Source organism: Labrus bergylta, chromosome 6 (assembly GCF_963930695.1).
Source record: "Labrus bergylta chromosome 6, fLabBer1.1, whole genome shotgun sequence".
NCBI classification, from domain to species: Eukaryota; Metazoa; Chordata; class Actinopteri; order Labriformes; family Labridae; genus Labrus; species Labrus bergylta.
The window spans coordinates 3616601-3634610 of NC_089200.1; the positions used below are offsets into that span (position 1 = coordinate 3616601).

An 18010-nucleotide genomic window follows, 5' to 3' on the forward strand; every position below is an offset into this window, starting at 1 on the left:
TTCTAAAAACTGAAAATACAGCATTGAAAAAACTCAACAGAAGCAAAATACATAATAATCAAAATTCACACATTTCTTCATTAAGTATTCACCATGACAACTTTGTATTTACAAAGGACGTCACACCTAACAGGAGCTAGGGTGTAAGGTCACATATCCTCCTCTTCTTCAACCAGTTTAAATAAGTCTCAGAGCGCCTCAAAACATGTGTGAAGTTTCTTGTTCTAAATCCACTCTGATCCTGTATTTGATCATGCCTATAAACCCCTCTATTTCAGCCCTGCTTAGAACAGGCTGTTTCTGTGTCTGTAGCTTTAAATATGTAAATGAGCTGTGTCTGACCACGCCCCCTCTCTGGAAGGGCTTGGGTGTACTCCAGTCTTTCTCGCTCCATGTCCTATTGTTTACGGTGAGAAGGCAGACTGAGAGGGCAGAACAAACACCCAGCTGCGGGAGTGTCACCCACCTGGGGGAGGGGCTACTGCCCTTTGTGATGTCATGAAGGGACCTCCTAAATAAATGGATAAAAGCCCAAAAATAAAAATAACTAATAAAATAATAAAATTAAACCTTCCTTTATTTTATTTCAAACAGTTTTGAATGGCAAGAAATTCATTTTTAGTTAGTTTTTATCCTTATTTTTTGGACGCCCTGGCAGAATTGGCCCCCTCCTGTTTTTCATTCTTCTTCAGGATTCTGTTGCTCTTTATTACCACTTGAAAGCAAAACGCCTTCATAGAAATTAGATGTTTTCTTTTGCTTGGACTAAATTGTTCCTCCTAAATTTGCCTCCCTATCTTTACTGCCTCGGCTCTTGCAGGTTTCTGAGAAACTCCTCAATTTCTCTGTCTTAAATAAAATGTATTATTATTATTTTACCCCAGACAAACAAAAAGTCACAAAAGCCTCAAAGTGAGAAAAGTAAACTTATGAAACACTAAAATAATGACGCTAAAGGGGAAGAAAAAGACGAATAGGAAAGGGTTTGGAATTAATAAATTAGAAACATGTAAACATTCGTATGCAAGTCAGATACTCACCTCATCTTTCTACTGTTTCTTCCTCTCAGTCGTTTTCTGAAGATGACTTAGTCGAGCAGATGTTTCCTCTTGATGTTGCTCTCTGGTTACAGTCACTCCAGGTTTAGCTCTCTAGTGTGGATGACGTGATGTGCAAAAGCAGCAGCTTTAAATGTCCGAGATAGAGGCGTGACACTTTCCTTATCAGCAGGATGTTATGTGACTTTCCTTTCCTGAATTAGTAAGTCGTTCCCAACTCTCTCCCTCTCTCTCCCCTGTTTCTAACTCTATCCACTGTCCTATCTCTAAATAAATGAATGAAAGCCCAAAAATAAAAATAGCTAATAAAATAATAAAAGTAAACCTTCCTTTGTTTTATTTCAAATAGTTTTCTATGGCAAGAAATTCATTTTTAGTTAGTTTTTATCCTTATTTTTTGGACGCCCTGGCAGAATTGCCCCCCTCCTGTTTTTCATTCTTCTTCAGGATTCTGTTGCTCTTTATTACCACGTGAAAGCAAAATGCCTTCGTAGAAATTAGTTGTTGTTTTTTTTGCTTGTACTAAATTGTTCCCCCTAAATTTGCCTCCCTATCTTTACTGCCTTGGCTCTTGCAGGTTTCTGAGAAACTCCTCAATTTCTCTGTCTTTATTCTTCTCCAGGGTTCTGATGCTTTTCTTACGGAAGGAAGATTTTTCAGGTATTGCTGCTGCCTTCATGTGATACTGTATCGACCTGTGGTAGGCTTTTCGATCACAGGCTAAGTAATTTGCATATATGTTGTAAAGCATCTGTTTGTCTGAAGGTTCTGCAGGTTCATTTTTGAGCAGTTTCTGAAATATCTGCTCAGCTTTGGCCTTGCTGTGATGTGACTTTGCATAGATAGTTGCGAGGTCTATTTCCCTTTTGAGTGAAGAGTGAGGGTAAAGAGAGAGCAGCTCCTCGTGGAGAGCGATTGCTGTGTCCACCATGCTTTGTTCTGGATCAGGGTAATCTCTCCTTTTATAAACGATCCTCCATCTGTAGCAGAGTGCAACAAATTTCTTCAGATAACGCACATCTGGATGTTCTTTCAGAACTTTCTCTGCCAAATCAACGGCCTCATCAACAGATATGTGTTCTGTGTGAAGGTTTAGTAAGGCCCACATGCCACTGCCACTGCAGCACAGAGTGCTCACATTTCCAGCCAACTCACGGACTTCATCTCGAATGTTTTCTCCTTCATCAGCACGTTGTTCAAGGTAGAGCGCAGCGAGGTACAAGTTCTCTGGATCCCATTCTTTGGCTTGTCTCATTTTCTCCAAGAGGTCAGGGTCCAGCATTGGGTCACTGAAGGTTTGGGCGTTCTTTAACCATATGACATAGCTGGTGTTCCAATCCACCATGTCCGGCTGCATCCTGGCAGCTTTCTCGTAGTAATCAACAACCAGCTTCTTATCCTCTCCGAAGAACATCAGGGTCCAGGCCTTTTCAGCGTAGATCTCTGGATGGAGGTCATCCTGGGATGGAGATGGGTACTTTTCCATCAGGGCATCAACCTTTGACAGGTAAGCCTGACTCTCCTCTAGATCTCCCAGGTGGTGGTGCAGCCAGGCCAGGTTCCCGTAGTTCACCACTAACCAAGGACCCTCATCTGCATCTCTCAGCTTGTTGAGGGTCTCTGCAGCCTTCTGAAACAAGTTCCTCGCCTCTTCATTTAACCCCAGTTTATACTGAATGAACCCCCACAGGTTGTAAATGTGGCCCAGCCATCTATTTCCCTCCTCTGTGCTGAAGTCCTCCATCTTGTGCGTGAGACGTAAAAGTTTCGGCCTGCTGCGGTCCAGGTCCCAGGTGAAGTGACACTGCAGGGACTCCAGTGTGGTTTGACTCTGAGCAGCACTGATGGAGAATACAAAAACAAACATTTAAACACGTCAGCAGCTAGTTTTGACTCTTGTGTTCGTATTTGTTATGTCTCGTCTCGCAGTGTCTCCTTTACTCTTCTAAACTGTCAATCACTTTTATTACCCTATTATATAGTCAGACAATCAAGTAAACTTCTCAGATAAATAAAAAACAGACTAAATTATTTGGTGGACATCACTGCATGGGCTCAGGAACACTTCCAGGAGACATAGTCTGTGAACACGTTAGCTGAAACTCTACCATGTGTAGGGTTGCCACCTTCCAAGCAGAAAAACAAGGGACACCCCGCAGTGGGTTGCAACTCAGTAGGGGCCTCACTGGCCCAACGGTGGGGTGGGGCACCAGTTGTGGTGAATCATGATTTAAAACGTGGTTTTAATGAAGTAATAAGAGTCATACTTAAAGTTTTAAGTGCTTTATGAACACATTTTTTTCTGAAATAATTTACAAAAATGCAAAACTTCAGTGTAAAGGCAGATACAGTAATGTATGCACAATGAAATGCACCTAACACGACTTCAGCAGATGATTACTATTAGCTATCTAATTTACAACTTAACTTAAACTTCAAATAAAGTTATTAACTTAACATTAATTCATTAACAGAGTATTATTGAAGTGCTTTTGACACTGCTGTAACATAGAGGGGAGCAGTAAGATAACAAATTTTTTATTAAATAAACAGTACGAATTTAATAGTATTTTCATTCATTTATTCTGTCCTCCTGTCTGTCGTTTTTGTTGTTTTCTTATGAAATCATGAATGATACTATTAATATGGTTTTGAACTATTTTCTTATTGTATTAATTAAGTGTCTACTGTCGATATATCGATGTTGTATTGATGATATCTCGCCCACAGATTTGGCTAAAATAAATACGTACCGAAAAATATTCACACTATCCAAACTATACTGGAATAACCTATTTATAAACATGGGAGAAAATATATTAAGTAGGCCTACAATAGTTTCCTTTACATTATATTCATTTTCACTGACACTGTCAAGCCAGGCATTACTTTCTACTCACGTCTGTATTTCTGCATCCGTTTACGTTTCAATGGTGCACGGTGCGGGAATCAGAGACACCTGCAGACATGTTTCCTTCTGACTCCTATGACTTTCTCTCACCCAATCACTGACAAGCTCTCATTGCTCATGCCAAAAAAGAACCAAACAAACCAACGGACACTCCGAGGAGGCGGGAACTAGCCGGCTGAATGATGCTGAGTTCAAAGCATCTTGGAAATACGGGACAAACCGCGTCCCGTATTGATTCAAAACGGGACGCAATATCAAAGTGTAAAATACGGGACGATTCCGTATTTTACGGGACGGGTGGCAAACCTAACCATGTGTCATGATTTGGTTTTGTATTTGAGTTTCCCTGTTTTATCCCAGTGTTGCTTGTTTCCCTTGTGTGTTAATGTTCCCTAGTGTTGCTGGTTTTTCCCTTGTGTGTTTCCTAGTTTTGTCTTCAGTGTTTTCTGTTTTATTTTGTCATTTATTATCCTCGTGTATCTCTGTGTTCTAGTGTGTTTTGTTAGATTCTTGAGTTCTGTGTGTCTTTAGTGTTTCATGATTTAGTTTGTAGTTGTCCTCAGTGTTTCTTGTATTCCTGCCTCTGTGTGTTTCCCAGTGTGTTTGCCCTGATTGTCTTCACCTGTGTCGTTAGTCTCACCTGTGTCTGATTACCCCATGTCTATTTAGTCTCTGTGTTTCGTCCCTTCTGTGGCAGTTCATTGTATGTGTTTGTCGGTGCGTATGTTATGTCAGTGTCCCGGTGGCTCCCTGTTTTTGAGCCCTGTGTTTTTGTTGAACTTGTTGAAGTAAGTTTTTGTTAAAATAAATAGTTTAGTTAATTCTGCACTTGGGTCCACACCTCCTTGTTTTCCAATTGTGACACCATGCAAAGAGCAAGCTGTATATAAACCAGATCCAGAAACATTGCTGGCTTTCCTTGGGCCTGAGGTCAATTAAAATGGACTTAGTCAAAGTGGAACACTGTCCTGAGGTCTGACAATTCACAATTTGAAATCTTTTTAGAAAAAATGGACGCTGCATCCTCCGGAGCTAAATAGGAGAGGGACCATCTGGCTTGTTATCAGCGCTCCGATAAAAAAACAGCACCTGTGATGGTATGGGGGTGCATGGGTAAACTGCACATCTGTCAAGGCTCCGTTAATGCTGAACCATACATAAAGGTTTTGGAGCAACATATGCTGCCAAATAGAAAACCTCTTTTCTGGGAAGGCCTTGTTTATTGCAGCAGCATAATGTCAAACCACATCCTGCACACTGACAACAGAATGGCTCACAAGTCAAAAGCCTCATTTCCACCTAGCGGTCTGGTCAGTGGTCTGCACCTCCAAGGTCGCCCATGGGGGCCAAAAATCCAAAACAGCATTGAAATAACTCTCGAAACCTACGGGATATTTAAACTTGGCGTGTTTTCTGTTTGTCCTTTATTACTGCTGTCAGACGGAAAGTGGCGGTTCTTTTAACCAGTCAACGGACTGCGGTTTGTCTCGCTCCAACCTTTAGGGTTGGATTGGTACACTTGACACATAATGTGGATCTAATGTGTTTGGATTAAATCTTTTATTGGATTTAAACCGTTGGGACTCAGTTTGATGAATTATTATGATCAGGAGAGTTCAGTAAACCTTTAAACGGTTAAAAGACGTTGTTTGTTTGTCGGTGGTCTGACAGGTGGGTAGATTGTGACTGCTGTGGTGGTCTGACCTGCACACATTGGGCCGTCTGAGTAACAGGGTCAAATATACTGGTGCACCGTTTATGTTTTCATAATTATATCAGATCAGCATATTGATTTACTTTGTTTGACTGAAACCTGGCTGTGTCGAGATGAATATGTTAGTTTAAATGAATCCACTCCTCCCAGTCATTTTAATACTCATATACCTCGAGACACCGGACGAGGTGGTGGAGGAGCAGCTATTTTTAATTCTAGTCTTCTAGTTCACCCTCAACCAAAGCTGAATTTTTCTTCTTTTGAAAGCCTTGTTCTTAGTCTTTCACATCCAGTCTCAAGAACTTTTCAGCCAGTTCTAGTTGTTGTAGTTTACCGCCCTCCTGGCCCATATTCTGAGTTTCTATCTGAATTTGCAGAATTTTTATCAAATTTACTCCTTAGCAGTGATGGAATAATTGTTGTAGGTGACTTCAATATCCATGTGGATGTTGAAAATGATAGCCTTAACACAGCTTTCATGTCATTATTAGACTCTATTGGTTTCACCCAGGGTGTAAACAAACCTACTCATTGTTTTAACCACACCCTCGATCATGATGATGAATCAGTTTATGGACGCCATCTTGTAATACTCTTAGTTTACCCGCAGATGGCGCCTGTGCTACTTGTAAAGCCAGGCAGTAAAGTGTATGTGAAGTTGTTAATCTGTCTAAAGAGCTAATTTCTTCCAGTTATGTTTGTTGAACTCAAATATTTCTGCCAAATTACTTACTCTAATAATTAAAAGGAATATATTATATTATGTTGCACTGACCCCTATCGTCATGAAGTGCTTTGAAAGGTTAGTCATTGAAAAGTTAGCCAGTCTGCATACCAAGGTAACAGATCCACCGAGGATGCCATCTGTTCTGCTCTTCACCCAGCCCTCACCCACCTGGACACCAAAAACTTATACGTCAGAATGCTGTTCATAGACTTCAGTTCAGCATTCAACACCATCATCCCTCAGCAGCTGATCAGCAAACTGGACCAGCTGGGGCTCAGCACTTCCCTGTGCGACTGGCTGCTGGACTTCCTCAGCGAGAGGCCTCAGACAGTGCGGGTCGGCGGCAACACATCAAAAACCACCGTCATGAGCACTGGGGCCCCCCAGGGTTGTGTGCTCAGCCCCCTGCTCTTCACGCTGCTGACCCACGACTGCGCTCCATCCTTCAGCAGAAACCACATTGTGAAGTTCGCCGTTGACACAACAGTGGTTGGTCTCATCTTCAACAACAATGAGACACACTACTGGATGGAGGTCAGCCAACTGGCCACGTGGTGCAGAGACAACAACCTCTTCCTGAACGTCAACAAGACCAAGGAGGTTGTTGTCGACTTCTGGAGAGTCCCCACTCCTAAACCCCCACTGACCATCGACGGTGCTGCTGTGGAGAGAGTGAGCAGCACCAAGTTCCTGGGGGTTCACATCAGTGAGGATCTCTCCTGGACAACCAACACCACATAACTGGCCAAGAAGTCCCAGCAGCGCCTCTACTTCCTCCGCAAGCTGAAGAGAGCACGAGCCCCCCCATCCATCATGTGCTCCTTCTACAGAGGCACCATCGAGAGCATCCTGACCAGCTGCATCACTGTGTGGCTTGGGAGCTGCACTGCTGCCAACCGCAAGACCCTGCAGCGCACAGTGAAGGCTGCTGAACGGATTATCGGTGTCCCACTCCCCTCTCTTCTGGACCTCTACGGTACCCGCCTCACCCACAAAGCAACCAGCATTGTGCGTGACCCCACCCACCCCTCACACAGCCTCTTCAGCCTCCTGCCATCGGGGAGACGGTACCGCAGCCTGCGGGCCGGCTCCACCAGACTGAGAAACAGCTTCTTCCACCAAGCTGTCAGGAAGCTTAACTCTCTCCCTTCTCTTCCTTCTCTCCCCTCTGCCCCCACGAACACTGGACGTTGAAACCCCCTCCCGTATGCCACCAAGAACTCTGGACTAATAACTCTGAAGCTAACTATTCAAAAGTACACTCAGTTTACTGCACATTGCACATATTGCACAAGTTTACTTTTTCTTTCAATTTTATTTTATTTTATTTATTTTATTTACCATTTTGTACCTTTTGCACAATTTAGAATGTATTACTGTAAATATTATTTATCTTAAGATTACCTCATTTTATTTGATCTATTTTACCTTATTTTGGTTGTATTGCACCGCGGGACGGAGACAAACGAAGTTTCGATTCCACTGTATGTCTGGCATATTTTGAAATTGACAATAAAGTTGACTTTGACTTTGAATTTGATGTTAGAAATTAGTGTTTGTTTTCTATGTAATCTTTGTGCTGGATGTGAACATTGTTATTCATGTCATGTTTGTGATCCTGTATAAACCAGCTCTCTCAGAATGCTCCGTTTTGGTGTGTGTGTCTCTTTAAATGTAATGATAAAATCGTTTAGTGTGATAGGCTTTAGCAGAATTAGGACGCTTATGATCTGACGAGGCTTACATTTCTAGCTCCGTCCTCCCGATAGTTTAGAACTGAAGAAGGTGAAACCACTGAAACAAACAACTTCAAGACAATTTCTTGGTGTGCACACTGTTCATTTATTGGTATAAAGCTTAAACACAGCTTGAGCAAACAGGAGCATCTTAATATATAATTTTCAGGTCACACAGCAAATACATTTTCACATGAACAATGAGGACTTTAAATATCCAAAGCGAAGCACATTCTTATAAAATCCATTAATTCTAAAAACTGAAAATACAGCATTGAAAAAACACAACAGAAGCAAAATACATGATAATCACAATTCACACATTTCTTCATTAAGTATTCACCATGACAACTGTGTATTTAGAAAGGACGTCACACCTACCAGGAGCTAGGGTGTAAGAATTAAAGGTCACATATCCTCCTCCTCTTCAACCAGTGTAAATAATTCTCAGAGCTCCTCAAAACATGTGTGTGAAGTTTCTTGTTCTAAATCCACTCTGATCCTGTATTTGATCATGCCTATAAACCCCTCTATTTCAGCCCTGCTCAGAACAGGCTGTTTCTGTGTCTGTACCTTTAAATATGTAAATGAGCTGTGTCTGACCACGCCCCCTCTCTGGAAGGGCTTGGGTGTACTCCTAGAATAAAGATTATAGGCTCTTTATTGTTGACTCTTTGGGGAAGCGGTCTTTCTCGTTCCATGTCCTATTGTTTACAGTGAGAAGGCAGACTCAGAGGGCAGAACAAACACCTAGCTGTGGGAGTGTCACCCACCTGGGGGAGGAGTTACTGCCCTTTGTGATGTCATGAAGGGAACTCCGTCCTGAATTAGCAGTGTTTACCCTACCATTATATTACGGCCCCTCCCGCCCCCCCTGAAGGTCAAGTAAAAAAAAATATATATATATATATATATTATTTTTTTAAGATTTATTTTTGGGCTTTTTGGGCCTTTATTGTAGGGATAGGATAGTGGATAGAGTTGGAAATCAGGGAAAGAAGTCATTTAAGGATACCTTTCCGACAGAAAAGGACAGCTGTCATTAAAAGTAACACATGAACACCAAGATTCCTTCAAGTGTTTGTGTCGTTGTGTCGCCGTGTCGGCATTTCTGCTTGTCCTCACCCCCCAACGCTGTAAACCTAGGGGAAACACTGATTAGTAAGTCGTTCCCAATTCTCTCTCTTTCTATCCCCTGTTTCTAACTCTATCCACTGTCCTATCTCTAAATAAATGCATAAAAGCCCAAAAATACTAATAATTAAGAAAATGATTGTAACTGGTGGCACCTGAGACGCTGCTATTCTCCATGAGGGTATAAAGGGGGGGTAGGAACAGAGAGGCAGTGTTTTTTTCCCACCCGGAAGGAGAGGGACGGTGTACACCCTCATCCATGCCGGCTGTTTTGTTTGTTTGCGTCTGGGAAAACTGGTAAGGAAACATGCTTTGTTTTGTTTTGTGTTTCAAGTTTTATAAAGAGAAGGTATTAATACCAGAACTATAATGTTTCCAGTTGTCATTTGGTCAGAACGTTCGGACACATCAGGTGTGACTTCAGGGGCTGATCGCCAAGTGAGTGTCTCTGGTGTGTAGCGGAGCTGGCGATCGGTGAGACAAGTTTTGAATGTGGTTTTAATTTAGTTTTACTTAAATGGTTCTAAAGTCGTGTACTTATGCCCTGTCCTCCATTTTTAGCAAAGTTGCCGGGCGTTGTACTTGGCAGGGGGTTGCTGGGAAGGTTTGGGCCCAGCACACCAGGTACGCACAGCGATATGTATTTTTTTGTCTAATAAAGCTATGGCCACTGTGTAATTGATGTTGAGGATATGTTTTTGTATTATGTTTATTTTGGGATTAGGGAAATGTATTAATGTGACCAACTAATGCTTCTATTTTCTTTGTTTCAGGGAGCCTGGCAGATTTCCTCTGCTGCTCTTACTGTGTGGGTTTTGTTTGTTTTCTTCGGTGTTGATTTTTGTTTCGGTATTTTGTTTCTAGTCCGCCTGGCATTATGAGCCAGTATTTGAGGCAACAGATCTATGGGGTTGCCTCAGTAGGCTGACTAGTTTATTTTTTGTTTTTCGTCTTGTTTGTTTTAATTATCACCATTTCCCCAGCACAGCGTCAGGGCGGACCATCAGGGAGGGTCAAGGTAATTTTGGTTGCGAGGGCAGTTGCAGTGATATTGCATGCTTATACATAGTGTGATTATAGTTGAAGTTGCAGTGATATTGCATGCTCATACATAATGTGATTATAGTTGAAGTTGCAGTGATATTGCATGCTCATACATAATGTGATTATAGTTGAAGTTGCAGTGATATTGCATGCTCATACATAGTGTGATTATAGTTGAAGTTGCAGTGATATTGCATGCTTATACATAGTGTGATTATAGTTGAAGTTGCAGTGATATTGCATGCTCATACATAGTGTGATTATAGTTGAAGTTGCAGTGATATTGCATGCTCATACATAGTGTGATTATAGTTGAAGTTGCAGTGATATTGCATGCTTATACATAGTGTGATTAAGTTGCAGTGATATTGTGTGACAAGGAGTCTTTTTACTCCCTTGCTGTAGAAGTGTGACACTGAATTCCTCCTCAGTAAAGCATCAAAATACTCAAAGCCATACTTCCGCCTGTAAGACATTGAAATATGCGCCAATTATCTTATGGTGACTCATGAATTTTATGTTAGTTAATTTAATAAACCTTGGCACCTTTTCTCTTTAAATGTGTTTCTATGTTTCATTTTTAACTGGTCATTTATTTGACCCCTGTGAGGGGACCTTCCAAAGTCTGAGTACCCCCGCAGGTCGGCTGTTACAATAATAAAAATAAACCTTCCTTTAATTTATTTCAAATAGTTTTGAATGACAAGAAATTAGTTTTTAGTTAGTTTTTATCCTTATTTTTTGGACGCCCTGGCAGAATTGGCCCCCTCCTGTTTTTCATTCTTCTCCAGGATTCTTTTAAATTAGTTGTTGTTTTCTTTTGCTTGGACAAAATTGTACCCCCTAAATTTGCCTCCCTATCTTTACTGCCTTGGCTCTTGCAGGTTTCCGAAAAACTCCTCAATTTCTCTGCACATTATGCGTCTTTGTTTATTCCTCTCCAAGATTCTGATGCTGTTCTCACGGAAGGAAGATTTTTCTGGTATTGCTGCTGCCTTCATGTGATACTGTATCGACCTGTGGGAGTCATTTTGATGAAAGAATAAATGATGTGCATATTTGTTGTAAAGCATCTGTTTGTCTGAAGGTTCTGCAGGTTCATTTTCGAGCAGTTTCTGAAATATCTGCTCAGCTTTGGCCTTGCTGTGACGTGACATTGCATAGATAATTGCGAGGTCAATTTCCTTTTTGAGTGGAGTGTGAGGGTAAAGAGAGAGCAGCTCCTCGTGGAGAGCGATTGCTCTGTCCATCATGCTTTGTTCTGGATCAGGGTAATCTCTCCTTTTATAAACGATCCTCCATCTGTAGCAGAACGCAACTAATCTCTTCAGATAATGCACATCTGGATGTTCTTTCAGAACTTCCTCTGCCAAATCAACGGCCTCATCAACTGATATGTATTTTATGTAAAGGTTTAGTAAGGCCCACATGCCACTGCTACTGCAGCACAGAGTGCTCACATTTCCAGCCAACTCACGGACTTCATCTCGAATGTTTTCTCCTTCATCAGCACGTTGGTCAAGGTAGAGTGCAGCGAGGTACAAGTTCTCTGGATCCCGTTCCTTGGCTTGTCTCATTTTCTCCAAGAGGTCAGGGTCCAGCCTTGTGTCACTGAAGTTTTGGGCGTTCTTTAACCATATGACATAGCTGGTGTTCCAATCCACCATGTCCGCCTGCATCCTGGCAGCTTTCTCGTAGTAATCAACAACCAGAATCATGTCCTCTCCGAAGAACATCAGGGTCCAGGCCTTTTCAGCGCAGATCTCTGGATGGAGGTCGTCCTGGGATGGAGATGGGTATTTTTCCATCAGGGCATCAACCTTTGACAGGCAAGCCTGACTCTCCTCTAGATCTCCCAGGTGGTGGTGCAGCCAGGCCAGGTTCCCGTAGTTCACCACTAACCAAGGACCCTCATCTGCGTCTCTCAGCTTGTTGAGGGTCTCTGCAGCCTTCTGGAACAAACTGTTAGCCTCTTCATTTAACCCCAGTTTATACTGAATGAACCCCCACAGGTTGTAAATGTGGCCCAGCCATCTATTTCCCTTCTCTGTGCTGAAGTCCTCCATTTTGTCTTTCAGAAGTAAAAGTTTCGGCCTGCTGCGGTCCAGGTCCCAGGTGAAGTGGCACTGCAGGGACTCCAGTGTGGTTTGACTCTGAGCAGCACTGATGGAGAATAAAAAAACAAACATTTAAACACATCAGCAGCTAGTTTTGACTCTTGTGTTCTTGTTTGTTATGTCTTGTCTCGCAATTTCTCCTCTACTCTTCTAAACCTGAGCTGTCAATCACTTTTATTACCCTATTATATAGTCAGATAATTAAGTAAACTTCTCAGATAAATAAAAAACAGACTAAATTATTTGGTGGACATCACTGCATGGGCTCAGGAACACCTCCAGGAGACATAGTCTGTGAACACAGCTCATCTCTGGATTCACAACGTTAGCTGAAACTCTACCATACAGAGAGCAAGCTGTATATAAACCAGATCCAGAAACATTGCTGGCTTTCCTTGGGCCTGAGGTCATTTAAAATGGACTAAGTCGAAGTGGAACACTGTCCTGAGTTCTGACAATTCACAATTTGAAATCTTTTTAGAAAAAATGGACGCTGCATCCTCCGGGGCTAGAGGAGAGGGACCATCTGGCTTGTTATCAGCGCTCAGATAAAAAAAACAGCACCTGTGATGGTATAGGGGTGCATGGGTAAACTGCACATCTGTCAAGGCTCCATGAATGCTGAACCATACATAAAGGTTTTGGAGCAACATATGCTGCCAAATAGAAAACCTCTTTTCTGGGAAGGCCTTGTTTATTGCAGCAGCATAATGTCAACCCACATTCTGCACAGTGACAACAGAATGGCTCACAAGTCAAAAACCTCATTTCCACCTAGCGGTCCGGTCAGTGGTCTGCACCTCCAAGGATATTTAAACATGGCACGTTTTCTGTTTGTCCTTTATTACTGCTGTCAGACGGAAAGTGGCGGTTCTTTTAACCAATCAACGGACTGCGATTTGTCTCGCTCCAACCTTTAGGGTTGGATTGGTACACTTGGCTCCTAATATGGATCTAATGTGTTTGGATTAAATCTTTTATTGGATTTAAACCGTTGGGACTCAGTTTGATGAATTATTATGATCAGGAGAGTTCAGTAAACCTTTAAACGGTTAAAAGACGTTGTTTGTTTGTCGGTGGTCTGACAGATGGGTAGATTGTGACTGCTGTGGTGGTCTGACCTGCACACACTGGGCCGTCTGAGTAACAGGGTCAAATATGCTGGTGGATGACCGTTTATGTTTTTATAATTACCCAAAAGTAACTGGCAATTGTCTGTTTTGTCTTATTTTGTAGTCTGCAGCCCCTTCTTCCTGTGTTTTCTTCTTCTTTGGTTAGTATTATGTATCCATTTTTCCGCCTCCCCTCTGCCCCTTTGTACGATTCCCTGTGGGAGAGTTGGGTGTCCATTGTTTTGCCTAAGTTAGAGAAACAATTAGATAAATCATCATAGAATAAATTGTTATTCCAACGATCAGAGGGAATTAGAAAAATCTATAGCTAACCTTGATGTTTTACTGTCGACTTCCCAAACACCTGACTTGTACAAAGAAAGGCTAGGACTCCATACAGAGCTTGACCTTCTTCTCACTACAGAAGCTGAATGTCTCCTCCTCCGCTCTCGTGGGTCTATGTACGAACATGCTGACAAGGCGGGTCGCCTTCTGGCCCACCAACTAAAGGCCAGATTGGCTTCCAACCAGATCACCCAGACACGAGACGAGTCAGGCTGTCTAACCTCTGACCCAGATAAGATAAACGACTTAATTAGGTCATTTTATTCTAAACTGTATACCTCCAAGTCCCCTAACGATGAAAGTCTATTATGTAATTCCTTTGATAAATTAATGTTACCGAAAGTTTTGCCTAATGACAGTCAGACACACTTCCTGAAATCAAAGAGGCCATTTGCTCAATGCCCATTGGCAATTCAACGGGCCCAGACGGGTATCCTGTAGAGTTTTTCAAACGGTTTTCTGACCTGCTTGCTCCACTCCTACTTGAAATGTTTAACCAATCATGCCACCTTGCCACCCACACTCATGCAAGCTTCTATATCTCTCATTCACAAGAAAGACAAGGACACAGCAAGCTGTGCATCCTATCGCCCAATTTCACTCCTTTCTGTTGACGTTAAAATTCTAGCTAAGGTCCTAGCCCGTCGCCTGGAGTCTATTATGCCCACAGTAATCTCAGAAGATCAGACAGGATTCATAAAGGGGAGGCACTCTTTTTCTAATGTCAGAAGGCTTCTCGGTATCATTCACACCCCGTCCTCTTCTACGGAACCTGAAGCTGTAATATCTCTCGAAGCAGAGAAGGCCTTTAACAGGGTGGAGTGGGCTTATCTCTTTTTCACTTTGCAACAGTTCGGTTTTAGTGCCAGCTTCATCTCCTGGATTAAGCTACTCTGCTCCTCCCCCTATGCATCTGTGTGTACAAACACACAGTGTTCAGAACCATTTCCTCTTTTTCGCAGCACTAGGCAAGGCTGTCCGCTCTCCTCACTGTTGTTCGCATTGAGCCGTTATCAGTTGCTTTAAAGTTGGTCTGAGGGTTCAAAGGGATCAAAAGGGGGGGGGGGGGGGAGATATAATTATAAGGAATATATCCTTTATTAAATCTATAAACAACATTATTTCTTCTTTTATTTGCGAGAACAGGTAAAACTTTACTCCAGAGGAGCAGATCAGTGGGAGGGCTTGGGCTACCCAATTTTATCAGCTACTATTTGGCAGCCAATGTTCACAAAATTATACTTTGGTTTATCTCACCCCAGTGCAGCTGGTGCTGATTAGAGGCTGACTCCTGCTCTCCTTCCCTCCCTAAAGCAACGCCCATCTGTAATAATCATCTTTTTATACCAGCTAGGATTGGAATGGCCTGCGCTGTCTGGGTGACTTATACGTTAATGATGTTTTTGCCAGTTTCGAACAATTACGTTCTGCATTCAATTTAAATAGCTCCGACCTTTTTCGGTATTTTCAGCTCCGTAATTTTGCTAGGACCCACTCACCGGCATTCCCTCAAGTCCCAAACCCCAGTGGCATTGATCTGGCACTCAAGGCAAGAGTCTTGCCCAAAAGTCAGGTTTCCTACCTTTAGGACCTCCTGTTCACAACTAACGAGTCCGCGGTAAATAAGATCAAGGCTGATTGGGAAAACGAACTACAAATCAACCTTTCTAAGGATTGCTGGAAAAAGGAATAATAAATTAGTTAATTATTGGCAATCCTTCTTTAAACCCATCTCCGACATTTTAGGTCTAAACATCAATCCATCCCAGCATATAGCTATTTTCGGGAGGTCTCCTGACGACCTTGTCACCTCGACCACTCAGGACAATGTTATTGCTTTTGCCTCTTTGATTGCCCACAGGAAGATCCTTCTCTCATGGAAATCTTCACAACCCCCCTCCTTCAAAGCATGGCTGCAGGTTTACGCAGAGGCCTCAGAGGGTAAACAGGATATGGGCATGGTGCAATCTGAACAGCGATATTTCAGCAACTGTCACAGTTTTATTTTAACACATCAGCAAAATACATTTTCCATTACACAATCCACCTCTTCACTGCAGCCCCTGACACCATCAGCCACAGTATTCTACAATTCTAAAATTCTACAATTCACTTAACAGACGCTTTTATCCAAAGCGACGTACATCAGAGAGTAAGTACAACATAAGCAAGGATCTAGAAAAAAGGGAACAATGTCAGTAAGAGCAAACGATCAGCTTTGAGTCTGATTGGACACACAGGTGCTGACAGGAAGTGACCAGAGGCAAAGCACAACATTGACGGCAGTTCTTGGGAGCTCTAATCAGTATAGAAACCATCTTATAAGTCATCGTTATCAAACAAAAACAATCGTCACAACCGTCATCATCAATGATATCGAAACCATCATCATTAAGTTAGTAGGTATTCATGAAAGAGCTGGGTCTTTAGCTTTGTCTTAAAGGTGCAGAGGGACTCTGCAGATCAAATGGAGTTTGGAAGTTTATTCCACCACCGGGGGGCGACAGAGGAGAAGAGTCTAGTCAGAGACTTAGGACCCTGTTGTGAAGGTTGGATCAGACGCCTTTTATTGGCAGAGCGTGGGTGGGCGGGAGGGAGCGTAGACCTGGATGAGAGAGTTAAAGTAAGGAGGAGCCGTTTTTGTCACTGTTTTGTAAGCGAGCAGCAGAGTTTTAAATTTGATGCGAGCAGTAACTGGGAGCTAGTGTAAGGAGATGAACAGCGGAGTGACATGTGCTCTTTTGGGAAGGTTGAAGACCAGTCGTGCTGCTGCATTTTGTATCATTTGCAGAGGTTTGATAGTGCATGTAGGAAGACCTGCCAGTAGAGAGTTGCAATAATCGATGCGTGATATCACAAGAACCTGTACCAGGAGCTGTGTAGCGTGTTCTGACAGGTAAGGTCTGATCTTCCTGATGTTGTACAGGGCAAATCGACATGACCGGGCAATCAAAGCTACATGAACCTTAAAAGTTAGCTGGTCATCGATCATGAAACCCAGGTTCCGGGCAGACTTTGTTGGCATGAGTTTGGTTGTTCCAAGCTGGATATTGATCTGTGGTTGCATAGAGGGACTGGCTGGGATGATAAGGAGCTCAGTCTCTGAAAGATTGAGTTGAAGGTGCTGTTCATTCATCCATTTAGAGATATCAGCAAGGCATGATGAGATTCTTGCAGAGACTGTAACATCGTCTGGTGGGAATGACAGGAAGAGCTGGGTATCGTCAGCATAGCAGTGGTATGAGAAGCCATGAGAGCGGATTATTGAACCAATTGAGCTTGTGTATATGGAGAAGAGAAGGGGACCAAGCACTGACCCTTGAGGTACCCCTGTGGATAAGCTGTGCGCTTTGGACACTTCTCACTTCCACGACACTCTATAGCAGGGGTGTCCAAAGTGCGGCCCGAGGGCCATTCGACCCGTGACTTCAAATGAAGAATCAGAAGATTTTATTGATTAAGATTGGCACGTTATCTTATTTTTCATGTTAACAAGCGCTGAACAATATTCCTAAAACAGAAAATGTTCAGTAACATGTATGTTGTTGTTTTAAATCTACAGATTTGACTATTTTCCACATTTTTTTGTAAACTATGAAAAAAAAACATATGCAAAGTTTTTGCAAACAAGCGGACTGTTGTTTAACCATTTAATGACCTGAGCTAAATGAACCATGTTACAGGCTCTGAGAAAAAAAAAAATAAAGTAGGAATCAAATTTTTGATTCCCTTTTATGAAAGGGTTTCTTTTGATTCTGATCTACAAAGCCTTACTATTTTTTCAACTATATTTAAAAAAATAAACCTGTGGCCCGTGAGCGTTTCTAACACGACAATTTTGGCCTGCAAGAAAAAAAGTTTGGACACCCCTGCTCTATAGGATCGCCCAGAGAGGTAGGACACGAACCAGCAGAGGGCAGATCCTGAGATGCCAAGTTCAGAGAGCGTGGATAGGAGGATTTGATGGTTGACTGTGTCAAAGGCAGCAGACAGGTCTAGCAGTAATAGAACTGAGGACTGACGATTCTGTTACTGACAGTAGTGCAGTTTCAGTAGAGTGGCCCCGCTTAAAGCGTGACTGATTTGGGTCAAAAAGATCGTTTCTGGACAGG

General features: G+C 42.4%; 3 protein-coding genes across 3 annotated transcripts in view; all 3 read right to left on the reverse strand.

Annotated features, from left to right (window-relative positions):
- The window catches only part of LOC136179479 (interferon-induced protein with tetratricopeptide repeats 1-like), an 83569-nt gene that overhangs the window by 6855 nt on the left and 58704 nt on the right, over positions 1-18010 (reverse strand). The gene's annotated exons all lie outside the window — the stretch shown is intronic.
- On the reverse strand, positions 1615-4628 carry LOC110004194 (interferon-induced protein with tetratricopeptide repeats 1-like). The gene is made up of 2 exons (XM_065956311.1): positions 4624-4628; positions 1615-2899 (listed from the first exon to the last, which is right to left on the reverse strand). The coding sequence occupies exons 1-2, from the start codon at positions 4626-4628 to the stop codon at positions 1615-1617; spliced, it is 1290 nt and encodes a 429-aa protein (XP_065812383.1).
- Positions 11135-12468, reverse strand: LOC136179493 (interferon-induced protein with tetratricopeptide repeats 1-like; the record flags this gene model as incomplete). The annotated part of the gene is made up of 1 exon (XM_065956351.1): positions 11135-12468. A coding segment is annotated over one exon (1281 nt), but the record flags the coding sequence as incomplete, so codon positions are not given.